General features: G+C 46.3%; 1 protein-coding gene across 1 annotated transcript in view; it reads left to right on the top strand.

Annotated features, from left to right (window-relative positions):
- Positions 1–22,884, top strand: part of FBLN2 (fibulin 2) — a 127,290-nt gene that overhangs the window by 71,637 nt on the left and 32,769 nt on the right. Inside the window, 1 exon segment of the mRNA XM_081175932.1 lies at positions 5,871–6,057. Within this exon segment, the coding sequence (XP_081032058.1) occupies positions 5,871–6,057 (187 nt within the window).

Here is a 22,884-nt window from a genome sequence, read left to right as displayed (position 1 = left end):
GGCCTTCATTTTAATATGCTTTTCCATATATCTAATAGATAAGAATTTCATTAGTGCATAGCTTAAGAAGTCTATCTCCAGTATTATACTTAACAGCATGTTACTTGCTTTTTAAAAATCATATTATAGATAGGGAAGTAGATTACATCAGCCCCCTCCCCTTCCTTGCTTAACCACTTATTGGATTGAAGCTGAGCTGAACTGAGCAGTTGAACAGAACACTTGACTTAGAAGAAGAAATGTTTCACTCCAGAAACTTTAGCTCATAAATAAAGATCGACGCAGATGCTAAATTAGGGGGGGGGAGAGGGGGATTTGCCCTGGCAAAAAAATTGCACAGCTTCATTCACTTCATTGATTCCCATACAATGGAGCCTTGCCAGTTTCTGCCTGCTTAGGATCTGACTCCTTATTTATTATGTCCTTTCTTCCAGATTGTAGCCAAACTGAAGGTTTCAGAATTCATTAAACATTGATCACCATTTACAAAGTTGTTTGATACTCCCGAGTGTAATTTTCCATTGCCTCAGCAGGAAATGCATTAATCCTGCCAAGTCTTGTAATATCAAAGTGTCTTACGAATAACTTCTGTTAGTATGAAAAATGTAAGGTCATTCTTGGTGCAACACAGGGGTTAATTGGTTGGTGAGGCTTATTATTCCTACTGAATAATCTAATTTTCAGGACATTATTACAGTATTTGATTATTTCTGAAAATGAGTAAAAATGCTATGCTGAGATTTGTGTTATGGATCATTTATCTGCAATGGATGTTGCTATGATATAAACTGTACAGCCCAGTTGCCATAAAATTCCTAGTGAATGAACAGGGAGAACTGCTTGTCAAGGACGCCTCCAAATTTCGGGAATTACTTCTTTGTGCAGTGAAGTCTTGTTCCATGCGCATTATTTCAGAGAATGGGGCTGTGATTTCATGCATGCTTACCTGGGAGCAAGTCCCATAAAAAGGTTTGATGGGACTTGCTTATGAGAAGATATGCACCCAATTGCATTGTAAGCAGCATTGTAAGTCAGGGTGGTATTACTGGTGCAACTACACCTAATCACCTATTAAATAATGTTGAATGGTGAGCTGTTTGAAATAGGAAATGCATGCTGTGTTTGCTAGCATTCAGCCTCCTGCTGTTGGCAGTGGTGGCTGGTGCCCATTGGGACTGAGGGTGGAGGAGGTGGAGCCAGAGCCAATGACAGGTAAAGCCAATGACATCGCTTGTCCCCATCCTCCTGCTTGCTTTGTTCAACAAGCGTGGCATTGAGATGATAGCTCAGTCAGTAGAGCATGAGATTCTTAATCTCAGGGTTGTGGGTTCTAGCTACACATTGAGCAAAAGATTCCTGTACTGCAGTAGGTTGGAAATAATAATAATAATAATAATAATAATAATAATAATAATAATAATAATAATAATAATTTAATATTTATACCCTGCCCATCTGGAAACCCAGCCACTCTGGGCGGCTTCCAACAGAATATTAAAATCACGATAAAACATCAAACATTAAAAACTTCCCTAAACAAGGCTGCCTTCAGATGTCTTCTAAAAGTCAGCTAGTTGTTATTTACTTGACATCTGATGGGAGGGCATTCCACAGGGTGGGTGCCACTACTGAGAAGGCCCTCTGCCTGGTTCCCTGTAACCTCACTTCTTGCAGTGAGGGAACCACCAGAAGGCCCTCGGAGCTGGACCTCAGTGTCCAGGCAGAATGATGGAGGTGGAGACGCTCCTTCAGGTTGATGGCCCTTGTGGTCCCTTCCAACTCTACAACTCTGTCAGACTAAGGAGAAGGAGGAAGTTGAGGGCCAGGGCCAGCACTGGGGCTGCTTGTCACTAAGAAGGCAGGCAGCTGGGGGCCAGCTGAGGGCAGGCTGATGTTGGCAGTCCAGGGCTTAATTTGCCCTAATGGGCCAGCCTTCACTGGCTGATGGTTCAAGGAAGATGCCTTCAAAAGAACAGTTAATAGTAAGACTGCAAAGAGTATTTCTGAGGCATAGAGAAAATGGGATTGGGTTTCCCAACTACAAATGTGCACTGTGGGGCATTGGCAAGAATGAGCAAACAAGATGAATGGGAAAGGGAGGCATATTATCATATCTGTATTCCTGGATTGGTTTGTGGTGAATGTCACTAAGACAGGGTAACACTTAGTCCTGAGGGCATTCTGATTTTTTCTGAGACAACCCAATCAGCCTTACAGCCTTAATTGTGCTTGATAAGCTTCGTACAATGCTGTAATTCTGCTTCTCATTCCTTTGATTAAGGGTAGTGTACCTATAAAAAAAGAAATAAAATAACAGATTCCTTTTATTGAGCCAATTAATGTTGGTTTAAAAGCATGCATGCTCTTAAACATCATTTAGTATTCTGTGGCAGGCTACAGAGATATGAATATGAAAGCATCCAACACACTGAAAAGATAAAACCTCAAGCCCAGATGGAGGGAAGTACAATAAAGATGACATCTGTAAGAGAAGAAGGAAGTTAGAAGAAAAGAATAAAAGCAGGCGTGGAAAACATAGAAATGCTGCAGGACACTCTGCTCATTAAAGATTCCAAGTTTAGTCCATAATGACTCTCTAGTCTACGGAAGACTCTAGGAGGAATATAAAATGTATTTATGTACATTTGAATTTGTTTACTACATTTTGACTACTCGGGTCCTCAAAGTAGCAGCTTATAAGAAAAATAAAACATCAACAATGCAAAACATTATAAAATCAGTTCATAAGAACAACACAGATGCAAGATGTTAACAATATTCCATCTTCTTAAACACAAATGAACTACAGTAGTGCCTCGCAGGATGAAAAGAATCCGTTCTGTGATTCTCTTTGTCTAGCGGTTTTTTCGTCTTGCGAAGCAAGCCCATTGACGGATTAGCGGATTAGCACTATTAGCGCTATTAGCGGCTTATCTGCTGATCGGATCAGCTGATAAGCGGCTTAGCGGCTTAGAAAAAGGGGGGGAAGGGGAAAAAAACAGCAGGAACTCGCAAGACATTGTCGTCTTGCGAAGCAAGCCCATAGGAAATTTGTCTTGCGAAGCACCTCCAAAACGGAAAACTCTTTCGTCTAGCGAGTTTTCCGTCTTGCGAGGCATTCGTCTTGCGGGGCACCACTGTAATCCTGTCTTCTTAAGAAGTCAAAGTAAGTAGCCCTACTTCTTAGACACCCCAGTGGAATAAAGCCATCCTGAAAGATCTCACAAAAACTGCAGTGGGAAGGGTCTGGTCAATTTCTCTAGGGAGCAAACTCACAGTGCAGGTCCTGCTATGTTTCAGGTAGAGGCTAATTTTATCTCAGAAGTTTGATAAAACATCACCTTTGCTCCATGTAGACATATATATTAGAGGTGTGCATCAGATTCAGATAAATTTCTAAATCCCAAGCTGAAGAAGACTGCTTTTGAAAGGTTTAGGGCTTGCCAAAGGTGAACTGAGGTATCTTCAAGGCAGTATGTGTTGAAGCACCTCTGAAGTGCTTCATGGCTCCAAGGCAATCGAGATTTTTAAAAAATGCTTCAGACAGGCATCTATTATAAGCAAAAATACTGTCTCTAAACCTGCCATAATACCATAACGCCAGGGAGGAGTGATGGGCAATAGCAAGGAAACACCACAGTGGGGAGAAGGCAACGCAAAAGTTCCATTGTGCCTGACAAGTCAGGCTTGTAATCATCAGAGGGGGTTACTTTACCTGGAAAATGAATTATTTTTTGTTTGCACCTGATTTATTTATTCCCAGGCAAATTCTTTTAGGGTTGCAGCTTTAAAGTTAAAAATCAATACCTTGAAAGCAGCCTGTAATCAAAACAGCAACCAGTGAAATTTTCAGAAAATGGGTATGAACTCTGCAGGGCAGTTGCGAAGATGCCTAGCCTTTGGTGCTATTTCCTCTTTGAACTCAGGAGCACTATCCCCTTCACCACTTCCCTCAAATGCAATGGGGGCAATTTTGCTGCAGACATTATGAGGCCCAGAGAGAAATGGGCCTGAGATTAAAATAATACATTTCTTGTGACTGGCTGCTTACACTGTCAATCAGCCAGCCTGCCAATGAAGGAATAGGGGGAAGTATTTTGGCATCAACTCAAAATATACATGAGCACTTTGTTGCAGCATTAAATTAATATAAAAACACATTAAAATGCCTCTTTCAGTTGTCTTCTCTTTATTGCACCTAGGAAAGAAAGAGCTGTGGGGTGGAAAATCCAGCTCTTTTTAGTTGTTTTTGTTTGTTGGGAAATTATGTGCATTTTTATTGTTTGTTGTGGCTTGATTTAACAGTTTGAAAATGGAATCATAAATTGGATGCCGTAGGGGTAATTATAATTACCTGCTGCGATAAATTAAGTTTCTCAGTAAGAAAGAACAGGTCTATTATACTTGAATTTTCAGCTTTGAAACTTCTTGTTGTGGGTGATTGCAACATTTACTAGTAGGTACGGATCGACTGTTGTGTTCGTTAATGTGAATTTTGTCACAAATCATAAAGAAACATATGGGGAGGGAGGAGATCTGATATATGATCCTGAAACCTTTGTGTTGAAAACAGGGATTTGCAGAATGATGAAGTCCACCATAAAGATGCCATTTTAGCTGCTGAAGCCCAAGCACAATAGGTCTTGTGCAGCTGTATTGAAAAGCTGGTTCACACGTGAGCCTGATATATTAAATATCACATGAATTTGTTACAGTTTGTTCAGGGCTGCCCTGTCACCCAGTGACTGATTCCAGTGCCCCTGATTCTGATGCAGGTGAAACAAATGCACCCCTGCCTCCCTAATTTTCTTAGATTCGGGGTGATGGCTAGGGCAGCTCAGAAGCATAACTGTCAAACTTCCCTTTTTGGGTGGGAAATTCCCTCATTCCAGTGCCATTTCTGCTGCTTCCTGCTGTTATCCCGGATTGTTAGATATCCTGTAGACTGTCCCTGGGACAGATGAGGCTGCTGATCCCTTATTTTCAAGGCTGCTGATCCCTTATTTTCCAATCTGAAAGTTGACAGCTATGCTCAGAAGGGCCCTCGTGCAAACGTGTGTGTGCAATGGTAGAGGTCTAGCTGGAAAGCTTAAAGCCTGCTGCCACTACAAGGGAGACAGATTGAAGAAAATGTGAACTGGCTCCACCCCTTTGCTAGACCAACTGCAGCTAGAAGGTGGGTGGAGTCATAGATCTTAAAAAAGTGTAGACTCGCACACGCTGGCCAGCTTCCATTTTGACATGCATTGTTTGTTTTGGGCTCCTCAGAAGTACATAAAGGCAAGAAGTGAGGTGTGTGTGGGGGGGAGAGTGCCAGCCAGCAATGGTGCCCACCTGAGAGGTGCCAGGACTGCACTCTGTCACACTCCGACTGAAAAAAATAGCACTAGGAAGTGCACATTTCTTAGGATGGCCATGCTTCAGTTCATGTATTATTGGGGGAAGTTAGTAGGTTCACTTTCAATATGAATTGAACTGAATTCCTCTCAAGTTCCTGCCCACTAGAAGAAGAAGAAGAGTTTGGATTTGATATCCCGCTTTATCACTACCTGAAGGAGTCTCAAAGCGGCTAACATTCTCCTTTCCCTTCCTCCCCCACAACAAACACTCTGTGAGGTGAGTGGGGCTGAGAGACTTCAGAGAAGTGTGACTGGCCCAAGGTCACCCAGCAGCTGCATGTGGAGGAGCGGAGACGCGAACCCGGTTCACCAGATTACGAGTCCACCGCTCTTAACCACTACACCACATCATCATGCTAGAAGCCATTTTGGCTTACAAGTGATATATAAATTAGTAAATAAGAATAATATATAGCAGTTATTTGGTGACACCGCCAGAGTTGCCATGCTAACAGTCCCCTTCTCTTGCAGCAATGCTGCGATTGCTGTGCGTTGGGCCTACGAGTGAAAAGTGAAGGTCAAAGCTGCGAGTCCAACCCCAATCTTGGCTACCCTTGCAGCCATGTAATGCTTTCCTGCTGTGAAGGAGAAGACCACCTCATCCCTCCAGAGCTAAAGAGGCACCCTGAACCACTGCCAACAGTGACACCAGAGAAACGTAAGTGCTGCATTGTTAACTACAGGAAGCAGAGATGTGAGGCATCTTCTTCACACTCCGTAAAAACCATCAACCTGGAGGTAACTTGCATTCTCTAGGCAAACCATTTCCAAGAAATTTAGGTGACTCTCAACTGCAATAGCAATTACTTGCCTCTGCACAGTGCTTGGTTCTGCTCCTGTCTCTTCTGTTTATTGCTTGTTGCAGTATTTGTGAGAAGTGCCACATTTTACCATGAGGCCAAGCAGGTTTTATAAGGGGTTGTTAAGGACAATGTATATATACCTGTTTTTCCGACTTACAGAGATGGAGGTTATTAGCATAGAGTTTATGCTATCCACACATATTGAGGGACATGAAATCTCCTTGCTGCAGTAGTACATTTCTGGAATCAAAGTTTTCATAAACCATATCAATATATAGGTGCTATGGGACATAATTTTACAACTACTACAGAGGTATTTGGAATGTGTGCTTCAATAACATTATACTTTGTATTTCCTGGTATTTTCCCATCCCTTGAGTCTATGTTCATCAAAAGCATAACTGGGGATCTGTCTGTTGTCTGTCTGCCTCCCCCTGCTTTCTCGATCAGCAGCCTTTAATATTAAACAAACACAAAAAAACCACATATTGGAACAAGATACATTCAGCTACCATTATGAAACAAGACACTATGAAATTTATCCCCAATATACTCAAATGTAAGAGAATCTGCACCAATCATGCAACCATACTTATGATATGGTATGGGAATTTCAGTTATCAAACTACATTGTTTGAGTGGGAAATGGCTATCAAAGATTAGCTAATATCAACAGACATTTCTTACAATGCAATTACGACACACATATATATACATGAGAAATAATGTTACCAAGTGATAACCGTGTTGCTTGATAAATGCCCAGAAGAAGGGGATAATCAGCCGTCTATGAATGTTGAAATAAGATAAAATAAATTGTTGCAAGAGTTGCCAAGGGAACCTTTAGACAAAAAACAAAATTCATATTCAAGGAATCTTACTTCCTGCAGCAGATGAAAGGACACAAAACAACCACTTGGACATAAATCTTAGCAATGAACTCAAATTGGGATTTATTTGAATTTCCTGGGAGGTAATGACTGAGAGGTGAGATGCTTCGCCCTTGGCAAATGTGGATTCTGGCTACATGCAGAAACTAAAATATGTTTCACAATAATACCATTTTATTAGATAATTTCAAGTTGTTAGTACTAACATACACAGTCCTGAACAAGCTTGCCCTAGTACCAGCCAAACAAAGTTTTGAGTTCTGTAGTGGGGGTGCTGGTGCTGGTTGTGGATCCCCTGGTGAATGTAACGCAAGGCCTTTTCAGTGGTGGCATCCTCTGTGGAACTTCCTGTTGTTGCCCTGCTATTTTAATTAAGGAATCACTTCCAGATCTATTTATTTTTGCAGCCCTTTGTGACATAGTAACAGAGACCCGTTTGCTGTAACTGTATCACTGGTTGTTCTACACTTCGATTACTATTTTTTTTTTAGGTTGTGGTTTTAATTATGTTGTTTAAGCCTGTGTTTTTAGATGATGTAAGCCACCATGGGCTCTGTATGAGAAAGGGGAGATTATAAGATGTCAGGGGTTCAGAAGCAGAGACGCAGAGAAGGGAGGAGACAGAGAGCGAGGGGGAGGAATACGAAGGAAAGATGAGTGGGGATGACGAACCGAGATCGCCGAGCTTATCCAGTGAGTCCGAGGATTCCCAGAAGGGAGCGCCAGCAGTCAGAGCAAGGGGGGAAAGCAGGGGGACACCCCAGGAAGAAGGGTCCAGAGAGGAATCAGAGAGCAGCAGTTGGAGATCGGGACCCACGTACCCAGACGGGAACAGCGGGGAGAAAGGGGACCAGATATCGGGTTCCGGAGGCTTTCAGAAGGAGGGAGGGCATGAGTCAGGAGTAGTCACGCCCACCTCGGGGAGCGACGAAACGATCAAGAGGAAGGTTGAGAGTTGGGCGCGCGCGCCAAGTTCAAATGTAGCGGAAGCTGGCGCAGTAAGCAGCCCAGAGAGTGAACCAGGTCCCAAAGCCCGCCGCAAGGAGGCGGAAGGGTCAGGGGGGTCCGCGTCAGAAGAGAGTAGGAAAAAGGAGACCCCGGGGGGCAGAAGGACCCAGAGACGGAGGGAAAGGCGCAGGAGGTGGAGCAAGGCTAGGGTATTAAGCTGGTGTGCTAGAGGCGGAGACTCAGACGGGTCTTCGCCGGTCTGACCTAGAAGAAGTAGGGCTGCATATTGCAGTTTGGAAATGGAAGCTGTAATCCAATAAAGACTCTTTTAACCTGAACGCTGGCTAACGTGGTCCTATGTGAGCTGGGACTGAGTGGCAGCCCTGACAGTAAGACCCGTCTCTTTTAAGCTTCGGACACCTGATACCTCGCAGCGGAGGCAGAAGCAGCGAGAGGAGGAAATTGGTGTTTGGGAGCGAGCTCACAACGGTTGGCAGAGATGACGGAAGCAGAGAAAATTTCAGCGCTGCAACAGGCAGTGACCCAATTGAACGCGGAGGTACAGGCATCCAAGAAAAGGGAGGAGGATGCGGCAGCCGCCTACAGAGATCTCCACGCCAGGTTTGAAGCATTGGTTAAGCATGGGCAGCCAGGACCCAGACCGGAGGGGGTTGGGTTGGCACGGAGAGCAGGAGGGCTTGTGGCTCACTTCGATGGGAATTTACAACAGTACCCCAATTTTCGAGCAGACGTAATGTGCGCACTGCAACTGCTGGCGAAAGACTTTAGGGATGAGGAAGAGAAAGTGGGGTTTATACTATCCCATTTGCATGGGGATGCTAAAGCGTGGCTACGCAATTTGTGGAGGGATAAAGATCCAGCGCTTCAGAATGCAGATGCCTTTATCAAAGCGATGGATGCGTGCTTTTTATCTACCATTGACGTGGATCTTGCCCGACGGGAGATTCATGGACTGAAACAAGGGAGGGCGAGCGTACGCCAGTATCACGCCCGCTTTTTTGCGCTGGTCAGTGCCTTGGAATGGGACCGGGATTCGCCCCCAGTCAGAGACCTATTCTGGGAGGGTTTAAGCAGTGCTGTTAAAGACGAAATTGCGAGGGGGGAGAGGCCCCGGAGCACGCAGGAGGTGGTCCAAAGGGCGCTGACTGTGGGGGTGAGGCTGGAAGAACGTCCGTGGTGCAGAGACGAAGGACGTGGAGGGCGCGAAGCAGCGAGAAGTTTCTCTTTCGTTCCCAGGGACGCTACGCGTGCGCAATCTACACCTCCGCCAGGAGGGGGAGTGGAACCTATGGAGGTGGGAGGAGCCAGGGCTCAGTCAGCTACCAGAGCCCCTGCACCGGCGGCAGTCAAGACTAAACCTCCTAGAGGGACCAGGAAGTGTTATATATGCGACAGCTCTCAACACTTGGCGAAAGAGTGTCCCCAGAGGAGCTCCAAGCACACTGCAGCCTCCGCAACGGTGAAAGCGGCCACGCAACACAGCGAACACCAGCAGGGAAACGACGATGTCTGGCTGGAGACAGAGGCACTGGGGCCCAGCCAGACGCATCACTGAAGCAGTCCCCAGCGATCTTGCAACCCACAGACCCCCTCCCACCCAAACCAGTAGTGCAACTCACAGCATCTCTCCAGCTGCCCGATGGCGTCACTATCGAAGTCCCGCTTTCTGTGGATTCTGGAAGCAACGCAGACTTTATAGCACAGGATTTTGTGGAGCAGCACGCTATACAGCTATTGCCGGCCACTCTGCCCCTGCAAGTCGTCACAGTGGATGGCAGAGAGTTGCTGGGGGGGCAGGTGGTGAAGCAAACGCCGCCAATGGTGATGCGCCTTGGCAACCACAGGGAAGTCATCAGTTTTAACGTCACACGACTGTCGGACACACCCATTGTGTTGGGCATGAGTTGGCTGGACAGGCACAGTCCGACACTGGCTTGGTACCAGCGACAGCTGATCTTCGGCTCCTCTTACTGCGCAGAACACTGCATCCTGCCCGGACAGGAGGGAGAGGAGGAGGAATCACAACTGCAGTTGGGAACGTTGCAAGCAGTCCCCCACAAATACGCAGACTTTCTGGAGGTCTTCTGCGAGAAGGAGGCAGACAAGTTACCACCGCACAGGCAATATGACTGCAAGATTGACCTCCTACCAGGGGCGACGCTACCGAAGGGGAGGCTGTATTCCATGTCTGAGGATGAACTACAGGAACTCAAACAGTTCATAGATCACAATTTGGAGCGCGGTTTCATCCGGGAGTCCAGGGCAGTAGGGGGCAGTCCTGTTTTCTTTGTGAAGAAGAAGGACACGCCCCAAAAGAGGCTGGTGGTGGATTTTCGCCTCTTGAACAAGATGACCAAGCCCTCTGATTTCCCCATGCCCAGGATTGACGACCTACTGGCGATGGTGCGCAAGGGACGCGTGTTTACCAAGTTGGACCTGCGAGGGGCGTACAATCTCATCCGCATGAGGGAGGGCGATGAGTGGAAGACAGCCATGTTCACGCCTCTGGGCACCTACGAGTACAGAGTGATGCCGTTTGGATTGCAAAACGGTTCTCACTGTTTTCAAGCTTTCATGCATCACGTGTTGGCGGGACTCCTCTACAAGAAGTGCGTCTGCTTTCTGGATGACATCCTGATATTCTCCGAGTCGCAGCAAGCGCATGACCAAGACGTTCGGGAGGTGCTGGAGAGGTTGCAGCAGCATAGACTGTACGCCAAACTGGAGAAGTGCCAGTTCGACACGACGGAGGTGGATTTCTTGGGTTACAAGTTGTCGGACAAGGGGCTAGCCATGGACAGCGCCAAGGTGCGAGCGGTGTTGGATTGGAAGAGCCCGCGCAACCGGAAGGAGGTCCAGCGGTTTGTCGGCTTCGCCAACTTCTATCGCAAGTTTATCAAAGGGTTCGCGATGCAGACGGCGGCTATTACGGACACGCTAAGCTCCAAGAAAAAGAAATTCATCTGGACGGAGCAGGCAGAGCAGTCCTTTCAGGCACTCAAGCGTCTCTTCGCGTCGGAAGAGCAACTGCTGCATATCGACCCCAGCAGACCGATGCGGGTAGAGACAGACGCGTCCGATAGAGCAGTGGGAGCTGTCCTGCTGCAGAGGGACCCACAGGGGGTCTGGAGACCGGGAGCGTTCTACTCCAGAAAGCTCAGCAAGTCGGAGCAGAACTACACCATCTGGGACAGGGAGTTGCTTGCCATTCATGCAGCATTCAAAGCATGGAGGCACTTCCTGATCGGCGCCAAGCACACGGTGCAGGTCTGCACGGACCACAAGAATCTGGAGCACTGGCGCACGGCGAAGTTCCTGAACCAGAGGCAGATACGTTGGGCGGAGTTCTTTGCTGACTTCGATTTCCGAATAGAGTACGTCCCAGGCGACACCAACATCATGGCGGATGCACTGTCCCGAAAACCGCAATACCTCGAAGAGGCGACGCCAGCGGCAGCCATGCACATCTTCGCGCCAACAGCGTGGGCGTGCGCTTCAGCCACAGTAGACCTGGAGGCGGTGCGGCGGGCGTTGCAGGACGACTCATTCGCGCAGGCGAAGATGGCCGAGGTGCACAAGGGCACGGCGAAGAGCGACGAGTTCCAGATGCAGGACGGCTTGCTCTTACGTAAAGGGGCCATCTACGTGCCTGGAGATGAACTTCGCGCCAAGGTACTGCAGCAGTTGCACGACGCACCCACGGCCGGGCACTTTGGCACGGAAAAAACGGTGGAATTAGTCGCAAGGGACTTTTGGTGGCCCAGACTGAGAGGGGAAGTCGCGGACTACGTCTCGAGGTGCGACACCTGCCAGAGGGCCAAGCCGGTGCACAAACCACCGGCGGGACTGCTCGAACCGCTGCAAACGCCGTTTGAACCGTGGGAGAGGGTGGCCCTGGACTTTGTCACGGATCTACCCAGCTCGAGAGGCAAGACGGCTGTACTAGTGGTGGTGGACTTGTTCACCAAGATGGCACACTTCATACCGTGTGCGAAGGTGGCCACGGCAGAACAAACAGCCAAACTGTTCATAGATCACGTGTTCAAAGTGCACGGGCTGCCGCGGTCTATACTGTCCGACCGCGGTCGCCAGTTCATCTCGAATTTCTGGCAGAAGCTGATGGGCTTCCTGAACGTCAAAATCAACCTGACATCAGCGAGACACCCGCAGACCAACGGGCAAGCGGAGAGGGTCAATGCCATCATGCAGCAGTACCTGAGATGCTATGCCAATCAACAGCCTGCGACGTGGGTGGATTACCTGCCGCTCGCCGAGTTCGCCTACAACAACACGAAGCACGTGTCCACAGGGGTGACACCGTTCTTCGCCAACAATGGGAGGAATCCCAGAACCTTCCCGGGACTGGACAGAGTGGGGGAAGGGGAACCGCAGACGGCGGACGCTTTCGCGTCTGAGTTGCAGGAGGTCCACGATCAACTCCGACGGCAGCTGGAGCTAGCGCAGCACGCGTACAAGGTGCAAGCGGACAAGCACAGGCGGGTTGGCGAAGAGATCCGAGTGGGAGACTGGGTCTGGTTGGCAGCCCACGCAGTGCCGACCAGATCGTTAGCCAAAAAGAAGTTGGGGCACAAGCAACTCGGTCCATACCAAGTCGAAGCGCAGATCAACCCAGTAGCTTTCAGGCTGGTGCTCCCGGAGGGTTCCAGGATGCATCCGGTGTTCCACAGGTCGGTGCTCACTCCCTACAGGACACCTCACAGGTTCCAGGAACCAGGAACAGCACCGAGTCCGTCTCAGGAGCGGTCGGAGGCGGGAAGATTGCCACAGCAGGACCCCATCAACGAAGTCACGGAGATTTTGGACTCCAGATGGGGGGAAGACGGAGTGGAATACCTCCTAGCCAGAGAGGGCACCCGGGCTAGTGCTAATAGCTGGGTGCCAGACTACGCTTTGGAGGAACCCCTGCTCAAGGACGAGTTTCATGCCCTTTTCCCACACAGACCCATGCCAGCAGGCTTCTTCGACGACTGGTTGTTCACGCCCACACTTTCCTCCAGCACGTTCCATGGCTTCGACTCGGACGGGGAGCCCGCACAGCGCACACATTCCCCAGAGGGGTCACCGGAGGGTTCGGCGTCCGACACCTCGTATTGGTGGGACGATCGGCCAGAGGAGCAGTGGCGCCGGAGGTGGCTGGAGATGCCAGGTCAAGCGACCGACGCAGAGACTGACATGGACGTGTGCGGGGAGGATCTCGGTTTCGAGCACGGCGGCACTGAAATGGAGGCGGAGCAGCTCACCGTTGACGAACGCGAGGAGGAAGACTCGGAGGTCTTCAGTTGGCGGCCAGCAACGAGGAGCGAACTGTATCCGGCATTCACTCCTGTGATGATGGAGCACCCTGCAACCACCCTTGAAAGTGGGGAGGGGGGAAGGGGGGGCTTCGAGGGGGGGATGGATGTCAGGGGTTCAGAAGCAGAGACGCAGAGAAGGGAGGAGACAGAGAGCGAGGGGGAGGAATACGAAGGAAAGATGAGTGGGGATGACGAACCGAGATCGCCGAGCTTATCCAGTGAGTCCGAGGATTCCCAGAAGGGAGCGCCAGCAGTCAGAGCAAGGGGGGAAAGCAGGGGGACACCCCAGGAAGAAGGGTCCAGAGAGGAATCAGAGAGCAGCAGTTGGAGATCGGGACCCACGTACCCAGACGGGAACAGCGGGGAGAAAGGGGACCAGATATCGGGTTCCGGAGGCTTTCAGAAGGAGGGAGGGCATGAGTCAGGAGTAGTCACGCCCACCTCGGGGAGCGACGAAACGATCAAGAGGAAGGTTGAGAGTTGGGCGCGCGCGCCAAGTTCAAATGTAGCGGAAGCTGGCGCAGTAAGCAGCCCAGAGAGTGAACCAGGTCCCAAAGCCCGCCGCAAGGAGGCGGAAGGGTCAGGGGGGTCCGCGTCAGAAGAGAGTAGGAAAAAGGAGACCCCGGGGGGCAGAAGGACCCAGAGACGGAGGGAAAGGCGCAGGAGGTGGAGCAAGGCTAGGGTATTAAGCTGGTGTGCTAGAGGCGGAGACTCAGACGGGTCTTCGCCGGTCTGACCTAGAAGAAGTAGGGCTGCATATTGCAGTTTGGAAATGGAAGCTGTAATCCAATAAAGACTCTTTTAACCTGAACGCTGGCTAACGTGGTCCTATGTGAGCTGGGACTGAGTGGCAGCCCTGACATAAGAAATAAAACTTAATAAGATGATAATAATAATTAGATTTAAATCAAGCTTTAAAATCAGCTGCATCACATCCCTCCTGTTTTCTCATTGTAATTTTGCATAACTCATTTAATCAACTTCTTGGCTGTGATTCATTCATCTTCAGTTACTTCTCATGTGTCCAGCAGTTCCGGTCCTTCACCTGATATATTTATTAATTTTTCACATGATCGGGTGGAAGGCAACTTCATTCGGAACACAAACAGAATTATTGTGGGGAGGGAACCTGAATTGCAGCTGTTGGATTTGGAACTCCTGCTTTGTTCATTCCAGAAAACAAGTATCAAGAGCGGAGAGAAATGGAGCTTCATGAACTAATGAAGTGACAGTGCTCCATCTAACAACCTGGTGTCAGGGAAGGGGGTGTCCAGGGAATTCAGAGGTATCTGGAGAATACCCTGAATCCAAATAATCTCACAGCTCAAAAAAAGGCTTGGTAAAATGTAGGAATTCATATAAAAACTAGTTTTCAGCGTTGTTGTTTTTCCAATTCTCTCCTTGGCACAGATAGAGGGGAAAGATGGATGCTTTTGGGACACAGCCCATCCTCTGTGGACAATGATCCTATTGTGTGGACGCAGGGAGCGGGGTGAGGGGAGGATTTGCATCTCTGTGTACCACCCACATAGAATTGCATTATTCCTTTCTGCCCCTTTTTAGGGACTCTGTGATCCGCAATCCCTCTTTGCTCCCATCCTCTGCCTGCCTAAATGACAGGCACTCCACAAAATCAATAACATTTGCTACTTGGTTACAGCATAAAAGCTATTATAAAAGAAATTAGTCCATTGATCTGCCCAAACAATCATTTCGAGCAGATCCTCCTGGACTGTGTGCATGCACCCCCTTTCTTCTTCTCCGACTTCTGTTGAGAGTGCTCCCTGTAATTGCTAGTAATTGTAAGCAATTTCATTCTTGGCTGGAAGTAGCAAGAGAGCTAGCTGAGAAACAGAAGCATTTGCACAAGGCAGCTGGTGGCATGGGACCTTCCAAATGCCCAGTGCCTGGGGGGGGCAGGGAGGGCAAGAAGAGATTTGTCTTATGAGTAGGTTGGAACCTTGTTAAAACATGGGGTTGAACAGCTGAAAGGTTTCATCATCCCAGGTGAAATTATGTCTGCTCCAGTCATTTGCAGATGCCATTTTTCCAGCTGTCACTATGGAGATTCTGCACCCTTTCCCTTTCCTGTTCTTTTTACCTTCAGGGTGTAAATTCAGTTGCTTTATGGGTGTAACTGAATTATTTTGCTTTAATGTTTCATAAATTATGCTTTTGGAGATCATAAAGTAATTAATGCTGCACACTATTATTTTTGATGTTTAATTAGGTTTTACATAAAACAGAGCACAGTAATATATTACAGCAAAATCCATGTCAGGGAGTAATGCAGTAAAGAGAGAATAATATTTAATGAAACCCTTTTTTTTAAGAGAAGGAGGTTAGCAGATTGAAACTCACATAGATTCATAATAAAGCCTTTCTTAAGTGTGTAATGTGGTTTTATTGCAGTCACACCTATTAGGGAAAATAAGTCTTCAATTAAAGCACAGAGGAAGCAGATTAGTCTACACAGTGTTTCCCAAACTTGGGTCGCCAGTTATTTTGGGACTACAACTCCCACCATCCCTAGTTGCAGGACCAGTGGTCACAGATGATGGGAACTGTAGTCCAATACAGCTGGAGACCCAGTTTCGGAAACACAGGTTTACAGAATGGGTATGGGGAATCTGTGGACCTCCATATGGTGGAGAACTACAACTCTCATGATCCCTTACCATTGCCCATGTTGCCTGGGGATGATGGGAGTCTTCAGATGCCCACAAGACATAGATAAAGATGAAGGTTGGCCAGACTTCTTGGTTCAGGGAGTTCCATATGTGGAGTGGTGCTCCATAGAAAGCCCTCTCACAAATTGTCACCAGAAGCCAATGGCATGCTGAAGAGGGCCACATCAACTGATCTTAAAGGACCAGCAGATTCACATGGAAAGAGGTCATTCTTTGGGAAGCTTGGTCCTAAGCTATTTGGGGCTTCAAAGGATACAGCCAGCACCTTGAATTGTGCATAGAAATGAACCAGCAGCCAGTCAGCTAATAAAATAAAGGGGTCACATGATCCCAACACATGGTCCCAGTCAAGAGTCTAGCAGCAGTAATCGGCACCGATTGAAGTTTTCAAGAGCAACCCCTTATAGAGCATAGGATAATAGTCCAGCGGAGTTCAGCTGTTCAAGAGTGGAACGGACTCCCTCGGGAGGTTGTGGACTCTCCTTCCTTGGAGGTTTTTAAGCAGAGGTTGGATGGCCATCTGCCACGGATGCTTTAGCTGAGATTCCTGCATTGCAGGATTTTAGCCTACGCTCAGGGTCCCTTCGGACTCTACAATTCTATGATTTTATGAGATTTAAATAATGCATGTCAGATCATGGCCAGGACTGACCATACCAGGAATATGCACAGCTGGTATATTGGTCTGAGTTGGGCAACAGGATACTTGATTATTTTCCGCAACTAATGACTTTTTGCCCTTTAACCGCCAGTCAGTCAATCTCAATTCCTCATCTCAGTGGCCATGGAGATTAAGTTAACTGGCCCGGAGTAAAAGCATCTGATTTGCATTTAACTGTGAAGTTTTTCATAGGACCTTTTAGAGGGTGGAAGGAATATTTGCATTTAAAATAATATTTCTTGCCAGTTGCTTTGCTTGACTCCCAGTGAGATGTTGTGCTTCTATGGTCACCACTGAGGGTTTATAGCTTCACCATAAGGTGATCAAGATTTTAGAGGGTTGTACATCGCCTTTGAGATATTGATTATTGGGTCTTCTTCTATATTGTATACACATACAAAAAATAGATAAACAAGCTACTTGCTTCTTTTAATTTTCTGAAACTAATACTGTCAAAGTTACAAAAATAGTTTCTTTTATAACATCCTATAATTCCTTTGTTGGTGCCAATAACAAATGAATGGAGTCCATTGGAATGAAGTTGCCTGATGGCATCAATCCAATTCTTCTGTGAACTGTGGCTCTCTATTTCAGCAACCCCCAGAATTTTAATCACACATTCTTTGACCAAAGCAGATACAGGTCTTTTTCAATGCTGAACTCAAAACTATCATAGCAGCAAATAACTTCCTAATGCTTAAGTCTGTGGAATATTTTCCACAACCATATGAAACAATACATAGGGGCATCAACAGATATCTTAAAAATGATCCCAGAAGCTGGCAGTGGGAGATTATCAAGAATACGACCACTCACAGAGATGGAAAGAAGAAACAGTTCCAACCAAGGAAGATTGGCAACAAAAACTGATGGTGCGTGCAGAAAAGGCGAAACTTACCAGAAGATTAAGAGACCAAGAAGAGAGATGTTTTAATGTAGAATGGGGAAATTTTTTAGATTATATGAAGAATTTTTGTAAACACCTTAAATCATTAGCAAGACTGACATAAAAGTGCACAATGAGAATAACCTAAATAGAATATAAAGGATAACCAGTTAATAGATTTGAACTGGATATGCGGTGGTAAAAGATATAATATAAGTAATGGCATAAAAACCTCCAAGGAAGGAGAGTCTACCATCTCTTGCGGAATCTGTTCTACAGTCAATCAGCTCTTACCATCAGAAAGTTCTTCCTGATGTTTAGTCAGAAACTTATTTCTTGTAACTTAAATCCATTGGTTCAGGTCCGCAGGACAAAACAAGCTTGTTCCATCCTCCATGTGACATGTTCCTCTGCACATGTTCCAACATCAATAATATTCTTAAATTGTGGTGCCCAGAACTGGACACAGTATTTCAGGTGTGGTCTGAATAAGGAACTTTGTCAACAACCTTACTGAAATCAAGATATACATGTCCACAGCATTCCCCCGATCTACCAACTTTTCAACTTTATCAAAATAAGAAACGAGATTCATCTGGCATGACTTGTTTGTGGAAAAACCCATGCTGGTTCTTAGTAATCACACCATCAGTTTCTAAGTGCTCACAGACTGACTGTTTAATTATCTGTTCTGGGACCTTTCCTGGTATCAGTATCAAGTTCACCAGCTGTTAGTTACTTGGGTCTTCTTTTTTTTCTCCTTGTTGAAGATGGGGACAACATTTGCCTGCCTCCAATCTGCAGGGACCTCACCTGTTCTCCAGGAATTCTCAAAAAATTATAGACAAAGGCTATGAGTAGGAAGAGAAGAGAAGGAAGCATTTTAAAAATCTTTTGGGAGGAGAGTTATATTTATATGAATGATGGTGCAGGTGAATGCATAGCTGATATTTGGTAAGCTGATGGCATTTCCTGAGCAGATAACAATATTTTTTATTTGCTAATGTTCCCACACTTGCGTGTGTTATGGAGCTACGTGCTTTTTCTAAAAGAGATGCTTCTTGTGCAGCTGCACAGCCTGACCCATCTTTTATTATAATACAACATTTTTGTCCATTGTACTCAGGCAGAGTCCACAGGAATAAAAGAAATCTCAAATCAGCTGAGACCTGCCTTAACTCTCCAGGTCAAAATGTAAATTGATACCTGCCTCTTTATTCTTGCTATTTCTCTGCTCAACTTCAAACCACTGGTAAGCCACAAAAAAGAAATGAATAGGAAAAAGGTAACAAAACACTGATTAGTCACTTACACTGGCAATGCTGAGCTTATCAGAAGCAAACACATTCCTCCCTACTGGATTGTAGCTGCTTTGGGGAAATGCGAACAATTTCTGCCTAATATATCATTACCCTTCAGAGGCTGATATTTATTTATTTATTATTAGCAACTTGTACAATGTCTGTCGTTACTGGGTCCCCCCCCCCATTTCCCCCTTTATTAACATGTTCTTAGCTTCTTGTTTCTGTCTGTTTCCTTTAAAAGCCATTTTCAAAAACTTAGAAATATTAATGGATTTTCAAACATTGCACTGAAAACAAAACCATGAAGGTGACTCACGCTTGAAAGAGCGACTGTGCTTCTTTGCTGGACGAGTGGCAAAGGAAAGGTTCTCCAGTCACGTAGAAATGCATTAAAATATTTATGGGAAATGCAGTAAAATGATAGGGAACGTTGAAGTCTTCTCACCAGTGTTCAATAGCAGTCCTAATCTCAGTGCCACCACCAGTGGAAACTTGGTAAGAAATGAGAACATCACAACATCTGTAGCCCTGCTACCCAAGTGGTGGAAGGTGGAGTGCAGGATGATCAGGCCTGATGCTGACACGAAAAGGCAGTGAGACTGATGTGAGTTCCAGAGGATTCCAGGCTGGCTCAGCTCCGCCCTGTTTCAGGGCTTTGTGTTGGCTCCCATCAGCAGGAAACCTGCCAGTGGAACTCACCACCACCACCCCATCTGCACATGTGGTAGGCCAAAGGGGGAGTGCAGTGCCAATAGAGTAGCACTTGCATTGCTCTAATGGTAACGGCTGGTGGGAGGCCAGTTTAGCCAGCATTGGGAAGGTTTGGATTGCAGTGTAAAGTTGAAGATTATAGCTTGGCTCCTCAGTTGTGTGCAGTGGCACTCCATGAAATGGAAGCAGGGATGCAGTTTTCTCCAATCCCTAGAATAGAATCATAGAATAGAATCATAGAATCATAGAGTTGGAATAGACCACAAGGGCCATCGAGTCCAATCCCCTGCCAAGCAGGAAACACCATCAGAGCACTCCTGACATATGGTTGTCAAGCCTCTGCTTAAAGACCTCCAAAGAAGGAGACTCCACCATACTCCTTGGCAGCAAATTCCACTGTCGAACAGCTCTTACTGTCAGGAAGTTCTTCCTAATGTTTAGGTGGAATCTTCTTTCTTGTAGTTTGGATCCATTGCTCCGTGTCCGCTTCTCTGGAGCAGCAGAAAACAACCTTTCTCCCTCCTCTATATGACATCCTTTTATATATTTGAACATGGCTATCATATCACCCCTTAACCTCCTCCTCCTCCATAACTCCTCCTTAACTCTCTTCTCCTCCTTAACTCCCTCTGTCCCTGAAAGCCTTCTCCAGGAGTTGAAGGGCCATCAGGAATAGGAATAGGAAGGGAGGCGTTGCTGGGGGTTTTAGGGAGGAAGCAGAGTTGGCAAGTTCCACCTATGAGAACATCCAGTTTGTGGAGCAGGAACCTCTGCTGGATCCAGCTCACTTCCATGAATGGGAGGAGCCCTTCCATTTATAGCAGTAGTTCTCAAAGGCTGTGGCAGGAGAGGGCGGCAGGTGTTGTAGGCAGATTAAAGGACACCGAACATTAAATTTTGGGAATGGTTCATGTTCCTGTGCAGCTGCATTGTTTTCTATTTTCTGGGTGTCCCATGATCATATTATGAAGTAGTTGTGTTCTATGTTATGAATCAATCAATCACTGCTAGGAGTGTTTTCCAATGTATTTCTTATCCATAAAAATATATGGTGTGGTGCGAGTAATTTTTTATTCTGAAAGTGTGGTCCAGAGAAACTACTGATTTATAGAATGGCAGGTGTGAGTCCAGCTCTGTTGTTGTTGTTTTATTTCTTGTGTACAAAGGAACATCAGTGTACATGGCACTTCCCCTGAATGACGCAAGAAAGGCAATTCCCTGCCTGGGGAACTAATCTAAATTTAGACAAAGGAGAGAAGGGAAAGAAGAGGGGGAGAGGAACAATGAGATCAGATGCTGTGTACTTCAGGAGAAGTGGTGCAAAGGAGATATTCGCACACCCTATGCTTCTGATTAAAATGTGAATGGAGTGACTTGTGTTTTGATAGCAGCAGCCCAAGAGGAGAGCTTTCCAAACTGTACCCCGTCCCCTTTCTGGGCAAAGTAATCACTCCCCCAAAACACCCATTTTTGAAGGTTACCTGCACAGGTGACCAGCCTCATGTTGCCCCAGGTCCTCTCCCCTTTGGTTGGGCCTCCCCCATCCACACATCTGCCAGCTCAAATATAGGGATGGTGGTTTTTAAGAGTTTTTATTATAGCATCTTGAAGATTTATTTATATGCCAAGCATAACTGTTGAACTTTGTACCTTGCTCAAAGGTAGTAGGCGAGCTGGGTGCCAAGTTAGTTTTATATTATCTTGTACTCTGCTTATCTCTCCCTTAAACTTCTCTCTCTCTCTCTCTCTCTCTCTCTCTCTCTCTCTCTCTCTCTCACACACACACACACACACACACAGTGCTTTTTTCTTTAAAAAATGTTTAGGGGTACTCTCATTTTGACTCCAGAAAACCACCATTTTATAGTTCAAATGGGGAAAATAAATACAGTAAATGGACAAAAGTACAAAGATTCACAAAATGTTTAGGGGTATGCGTACCCTTGCATCCCCCCCATAAAAAGCACTGTGTAGATATAGAAATATAAACTTTAGTCATGAATCTAAAAGAATGACTTTTGGACACCAGTAGAATGATTGTGATTCTTTTTTGGTCATCCGTTTTCACTTGGCGTTTCCTATTTAATGGTCAAAGAACCAGGTCAGAATTTAATCAGCTCTGGCTACATCCATCATGCTCCAGGATTATTCTCTTAGATCATAGTCACTAACAATACAGAAGCATAAGGAAAAAGCACCCCCTCTCCCCCTCCTTCCCCAATGCTACTAGTAGTACTAGAAGCTGACGATCTCTGTGGAATAAACATATGTTAATCACAGGCATCTGACGAAGAGGACTGTATTTCATCCAAGCTCATGCCAAAATTGATTGGTTAGTTTTTAAGGTGCCATAAGGTTCTTTGTTGTTTTTGCTGCAAGAGACCAACATGGTCAACCCTCTGGAAATGGTTGCATTTTGCATCATCATCTGTTATGCATTATAAAGTCCATTTCTTGATAAATGGCACAGTGCAACGGAATCTGTCTCTAGACAACTGAAGTTTACACCAGCCATTGCCTATTCTGCATGACCTCCAGCAAATAGGTTTTCCTTTATTTCCTCTGTTTGCCCTCCACATTTGCTGACCAAATGAGCTGTGCACTAAGAGCTAAAGCAATTCCTTTTAATCAATGGTCATTTTAAAGTTCAATTCTCCCTCTCTCGGAGCTCTCCCTCCTCCCAGGTTTGTGATCAATTGCATTTAACCTTTAGGCTTCCTCTCTGCCCAGCCTCCTCCCCTCCTCCTCGTGGCAGGGAGAGCAGAACGGAGGAGGGCTAAGTTGTCCAATATGCTAATGTGGATGTATGCTTAGAGCTTGCCCAGAGGCAAGGCTCTAGATAGAACTTGAAACAAGATGTTCACCATTAAAAACAGATCCCCTCTCCTGGGTTTTAATATGTTCCTCATCTTCATTCTGTGGACTTTGCATGCATGCACTGTGAATGAGGGAAATCCTCTGGATTTGCCTCGTTCAGGGCACATGTTCTTCTTCAGCCTTTGTAAGCCACCATCTGCTGCTTCTGTACGCTCTTGTCATCTTGAAGATGGTACTGTGCATTCACAAAAGCTCTGAAGATCAGGAAATGTATTACTTTTATTTCCATCCATACCCCACTCTTCTTAGTGTCGTTCCATCTCTTTGGATTTTTCTGCAGTGTTACACATTTAAATATGGCTTCCCAGAGGCCTGCGCCCTTCTGTCCTCTACTGTCAGGTGTGGAGAGTCCTCCCCTCCCTTCAGTAACTTCACAGAT

This window comes from Podarcis bocagei (assembly GCF_964188305.1).
Source record: "Podarcis bocagei genome assembly, chromosome: 2".
NCBI classification, from domain to species: Eukaryota; Metazoa; Chordata; class Lepidosauria; order Squamata; family Lacertidae; genus Podarcis; species Podarcis bocagei.
The sequence above is the reverse complement of the archived record's forward strand: the minus strand, read 5'-3'. Positions and strand labels throughout refer to the sequence as shown.